Source organism: Leishmania mexicana, chromosome 13 (assembly GCF_000234665.1).
Source record: "Leishmania mexicana MHOM/GT/2001/U1103 complete genome, chromosome 13".
Lineage (NCBI taxonomy): Eukaryota > Euglenozoa > Kinetoplastea > Trypanosomatida > Trypanosomatidae > Leishmania > Leishmania mexicana.
In genome coordinates, this window is record NC_018317.1 from 565,738 (window position 1) to 571,618 (window position 5,881).

At 58.1% G+C, this 5,881-nt stretch overlaps 1 protein-coding gene across 1 annotated transcript; it reads right to left on the reverse strand.

The window, feature by feature from the left end:
- Positions 1–1,407: 1,407 nt before the first annotated feature.
- On the reverse strand, positions 1,408–3,582 carry LMXM_13_1610 (putative MCAK-like kinesin; the record flags this gene model as incomplete). The annotated part of the gene is made up of 1 exon (XM_003873313.1): positions 1,408–3,582. One exon carries the CDS (start codon positions 3,580–3,582, stop codon positions 1,408–1,410), a length of 2,175 nt encoding a protein of 724 aa, XP_003873362.1.
- Between the last annotated feature and the right edge of the window lie 2,299 nt (positions 3,583–5,881).

Consider the following 5,881-nt stretch of genomic DNA (forward strand, 5'->3'; position numbering starts at 1 on the left):
CTGACCATTTAAATCATACCTGACCAGCATACTGACCATTTAAATCATACCTGACCACATCTCCCTCTCTACACCCTCGCCATCTCCCTCCTCCATACAATCACACACACACACACATAAGTCCCCCTCCCTCCATCACAGTCCGCGTCGCACCTCCCCCCCCCCTCGCAGCCTTGAGGGTACACTTATACTCTAGTGCAAGAAAGCGACGTTTGAATAGGAAGTAAAAAAAAGATCGAAAAGACGATGTATGCTTCGGAGTGACCGTGTATGCCTCCACACACTGTGTCTGGGTGACTAGAATGTGTGCTACACATCTTCGGGCCCGCCACAACATGGGTCCGTTGTGAGACGCGAGGAAGAGAAAACGTAAACGAGAACGACAGACGTCCGCGAAGGACCTCCCCCCTTCCCACCCCCTCCCCCACTGGCACGGACAGACACCCAAAAGGCGAAGATCAATGGGGCAATAGAAGAGAGTGAAAGAAAAAAGACCGACCGACGACGACCGCTGTAGATGTGTGAGGCGGAGGGGTGGCGAGAAAGCGAACAAGTTGGTGGGAAGGGGGAGGGCGTTCAGACGAAGGCACGACGGCACCGGCGCTGCCAACAACAAGAGCAACATATAAAAGAAGGCAACGGAGGCTCCCCCCCACACACCCCACCCACACACAAGTTGCAAACATTGACGCCTGGCAGAAGAGAGTCGGAAAGAAAGGGTGCTGGGGGAAGGGATGCAGCGGGACGAGAGGCTGTGAAGCATGGTGTGCAGGGGGGGGACGGAGGAGCTTTAGAGAGCGGAGCACCGTCACAGAAAAGGGAAAAAGCGCGCACACACGCTGCCATGTCTACATCACTGACACACACACACACACACCGGGCGCCATCACGAGAGAGGCAAGAGTGAGAGTCACAGAGACAGAGAGATGGATGACATGGCACCAAAGGAACCGAACATACGAGAGAGAAGACACACATCGAGGCGAAATTAAGAAAATCAGAAAAGAAAGAGCCGTCGCACCGCATCGCTCAACCAGCGAGGCGTGCCATCAGCGTCATCAGATGCCGTGTGTATGTGCGCGTAGGTGGAGTGAAGGTAGGGCGACAACAGCCTAGCGCTCCCCTCTCCCTCACACACATCCCCGTCGGTGCTTGTTCTTTCTCTCCCTCGTCCCGCAGACGTGCACGTGTCGATGCGCTGCGTGAATGACAGGACGAGCACAAGAAGGAAAAAAGGGTTGGGAGGGCCGGGAGGGATGTCCCGCGTACATGATCACGGATCATGCCCGAAGTAGTACAAGGAAACACTGTCGAGGACACGTACCCGGTTGGGCAGTCGCGGTGATTCCGCCGATCTCGTGCTTAACGCTGTTCAGGTTCCCCACTCACAACGCACCGGTGACTTGATCAGCGGCGGCCAGCGGCACCAGCATGGCGGGTGTACTGATCGAGCTGTCGGCGCAGTTCCTCGATGCGGCGCACCTGTGAGGAGAGAATGGCGTCGACACGCCTGCAGTACCCACTCATCGAGTTCTCCGGATTCTCGGCAGCGTTCAGCTGCGTCATCTCATCTTTCAGGAGCTCCATCATGCAGTCGATGTGATGGCGGTGTGCCAGAATCAGGTTGTCCTCCTCAGCGTCGAGGCTGTCGCCGCTGTCGTACCGTGAGTCATCACCCATAGGCGTGGGCATCGCCGAAGACATGCCACTCGGACCACGGCTGTGGGTCGGGGTCGGGCGGTGGTAAGACTTCTTCTGCGGGGAACCGCTGGTGACGGGGCGCGAGCCAAAGCTGCGGTTGGACCGAAGCGTGTTCTCGGAGCTATCGTCGCCGTGTCGATGAAAGCTGTTGATCATCTTCTGGTTTGGTGTTCCGGGCTCGCGCGTGCGTGTCTGACTGGAGGAACGCGAGCTCGTGATCACACGCTCCTTCGCACGACGTTGCGCAAAGGAGCCGGAGATGCCGACGGTTTCGATGTGCTCCGTAGGCATCTGCCCCATCATAATCTCCTCCGCCGCGCTGTGGCTGGACCTGTCTTTCTTGAGCTCCTTGACACGGTCGGCGTAGCGAAGCGTGTTGAGTGTGTGCTCGCAGCTGCCACTGGCGGGGCTGATGTTGCCGATCATCACCGTGCGGCTGTTGCCCATGAAGCAGTCACGAAGCACCGCCGTCAGCTTAGACCCGCGAAACGGAATGTGGCGGTGATTCTGGTCTAACGCGCGGATGCACTCCTTGAGGGCAAACAGAGACTTATTGATTTCCGCCCCCTCCAGCCGCGTGGTGCGGTCGCTATCCAGCGTGTCAGCACCGCGCTCAGAGCCGGCAAGATCGATGAAAGTAAAGCGGCCGAAGAAGCGGTTCTTTTCATTCACGATGGTGATGTGCAGAATGGCGTGCGAGCGCGAGGAGTCGGCGTTCATGCCAGTTGATCCCGCCGCACGGATGGTGTTGCCGTAGTCGATGATCTCCATGAGGTGGTCGGTGCTGTCGACGCGGTGCTCCGTCAGGCCGCAGACGTTGATGACACCGCGGCTATCCTCCCTACACGCCAAACGCTCGCGCTCGTTCAGCAAGTCGTACAGCTTGCCGCCATAGATCTCGAAGAAAGAGACGTTGATGCCCATGCCGCGGCTCAGTCGCGACCAGAGGTCCTTGGCCGCCATCAGGTACAAGCCCTCCTGCTTGTCCTTACCTAGCATGGTGTATGTCTTACCGCTACCCGTCTGGCCGTAAGCAAAGCACGTTGCACACCCGCCCTCAAACACGGTCTCGATCAACGGCTTGCAGGCTTCCTCATACACGTCCCGGTTGGTCTTTCGGTCGTCCATAACCTTGTCGTACGTGAAGCGGTGCTTCTCGATGTAGCGGGTGAGATCTACCTTCTGGCGTGGCTCCAGCAGCGTAATGATGTGGTTGTTGTCGGGGTCCGTGGCGAGAATGTCGTAGAGACCGTCGGCGTGCTCGCTAGCATTCAGGGGGCGCTTTCGAATGACGACAGTGATCCGACTGGCACGACGCCGCTGAGCGTTACCGCCTTCACCGGTTGCGCGACGGCCGAACGGTGAGGGGGACGACGCTCCAACGCGGCTCACCGGGCGTGAAACCGGCTTTGCCGGCGCAGCGGCGGGGCGAGCGGCGTTTTCGCCGTCGTCTGTGTTGGGGTCACGGCGCTGCGCCGACATCGGCCGCGGCTGCTCGGCCACCCTTTCCCGCTCGCGTCGCTGCATCGCCTCCGTCGGGGTCGCACGGCGCAACGGCGTAGGGATGCGGGTGGGCAACGCGGGGGCCTGCACACGCGACGCCGGCTCCGTCGCCGGGGGCGGCGACTTGACGCCCGTCGACGCGACCGGTGCTGCAGGTGTCATGCCGCCGCCGCTGCCGTTCGCCCGATCACGCTTCAGAAATTGGATGAGCTCGAAGAGCTTCCGCCGGTCCGTCATGACGATGACGCCGACGGAGTGGTAGTCCTGCATGGTGAGCTGCTTTAGCTGCTGGACCGAGGTGACGCCGCCGTCGACGAAGCCCTGCACCGTGTGCTCCAGCCCACCCTGAACAAGCAGCTGCTTCAGCTGCGACTCCATCCTTGACGAGGGAGCTGCTCAAGCCCTTGGTTCAAGGTTCAAAGGAAGAAAAGAAATGAAGCTCACCGGTAGAGGACCACTGAGGGTATGTCGAGCGCCGGTCCTCTGCGACCAATATGCACACGACGTTAGGTGGATCCACAACGATGCAACTCGCTAAGCTGCTCTCAGCCGCCTACCGGACAGGGCCTTCGAGGAGAGGTTGAAAAATACAAGAGAAATGTGACAATGTGTCCACCAGCGTGGAAGTACGCGCGCGAGAGCGCGATGGCAACGCACAGGGGAGACGATGACGATGAGTATCAGTCAGTAAATGCGTGTGTGTATACAATCCGAACAAAGAGAAGCCAGAAACCGGTTTCGCGCGTTCGGGTGTGTGAGCGGTACGGCCATGCGCGGCGCCGTGTGTATGTGTGCTTGTATCGTCGCAAAGTCCCACAGCCCGTAACGGTTCAGTCCACGAAGGAGAGGTGCGTGTGTGTGGCAGAGCGCGAGCTGCTGGGAGGAGGGTACAGAGACCCATGGGCGCACGCAGAGAGGAGGACAGCAACCCACAAAAGGAAAAGAGGGGAGCGGGGGGGGGATGGTGCAGGTTAGAGGCGGAGTTGGAGGAAAGGAGTGAAAGGCGGCACATTGACAGCGTGCGAATAATCCACGGTATTGTGGCAGACAACGCATACGCGGTGATAGACACACGTGTACGTGCAACAAGAGAGGGAGCAGCACCGCTGCACACGGCTGATCGAATGTGGCAACTGACATGGGCAGAAGAGGTGCTTTAAGGCAAACTCCTCTCCTGATCATCCGCACGGGGGCTCGTGCAGTCTTAGCTAAAAGGATGCAAAGGGTTCGGGCCCCAGCGGGCTTCTTCTTTAAAGAAGTATGCACACTTTCCCCCTCCTTCTTCCTCTTGCCACTCCCTCAGACACGAGAGCATGAACACATACATATACAGGGAGAGATGTGGAGCGGGGGAGACGAGGGGAAGGAGTCGAAGATGTCAGGGAGCGGGTGCTCTTCGCGCGGTCACCCTCTCGTGGAATATTCGCCAGCTTTGCTTCGCTTTTCTCTTCTGCACAGAGCGGTCTCGTGTTTTAGCAGCTGCCCATGTGCGTCTGTGAAGACTCTCTGGGTGCGCGCCTTTCAATGCGTGACCTCTTCTCTCCTTCGCACGAGTTTTCCTCTCTTTCCAACCTTGCAACCATCACAAGAGAGAAAAGGGGAACTAGCATTCATGTTCGTGCACGCACGGGCGGTGGCGCATCAGTGAGCGGAAGCGACGGTCTAGGGTGTGCGTGTGCGTGTATTAGATTATCGTCCTTACGCGCGTACGTCAGCTCACCACAGAGCGGAACAAGAAATTCTTATCTAAGCGCTGCGAGAATTTGCTCCCACGTTCTATGTGCGTTCATGCGCGTTCTTCTCATCCTCATCATCCACTTGTTGCGTTCCTTCACATATCTCCGCGCCGTGCCTGTCCCATCGAGTACACGCATGATGAAACCCGTGTCAATGTCTCAACTGCATCTCCAGCGCCGTCCCTTTCGCTCCTCTTCCTTTCCCCATTCGTCCACACACACACGTTTTGCTTGTAGCGCATAGGCGCCGTATATCTGCCTAGGTCATCCCTCCACCACCCACCCACCTGTCGCCGTGCGAACATTATGTCTGCGTACGCCTACGTGGGCATGGATGTGTGCCTGTGTGTGTGTGTGCATAATCGCTAAACTGTAGACCAAGAAGGACAAAGCACCGCCCCCTCCCCCCGCACCCACACACACACACCTCTGCTTCCAGCCGAAAGAAGGATGCGGTTTAACATAAGAATCCGAAGGTGCAGGCACGTCTCTCCTTGCACCTTTTCAGACAAAACTCACGAAGGACACTCGTGCACGCGTGTACATGTACACACACACATGTGCACAGTCATCAGCTTTCACGGGGACCGGGGAGACGAAGAGCTGGCGCACAGGCAGATGGGAGAGGGAGATGGCGGGAAGTACCTTGAGAGAGACGATGGGGGGAGACAGGAAAAAGAAAACATTAAGGAACAAGATCAAGGAGAGCGGCGCGCGACGCGTGCAGAGATGTTCGAACGAAGGTGAGTACAAAAAGACGTGGAGGAGAGAGTCCCACGTCATTTTCCAAAGTTGCGCCTCATCTCCTCTCTTTCTGTTCGCAGGTCCCTACCACGAGCCCGTACGTACGCACGCTCTCCGCCTTACAGATGCGCATAATCTGTCACAGAAACATGAGCGCGTGAGAGGGGAGCGGACACCCCACCAGTAATCTGCGCGGC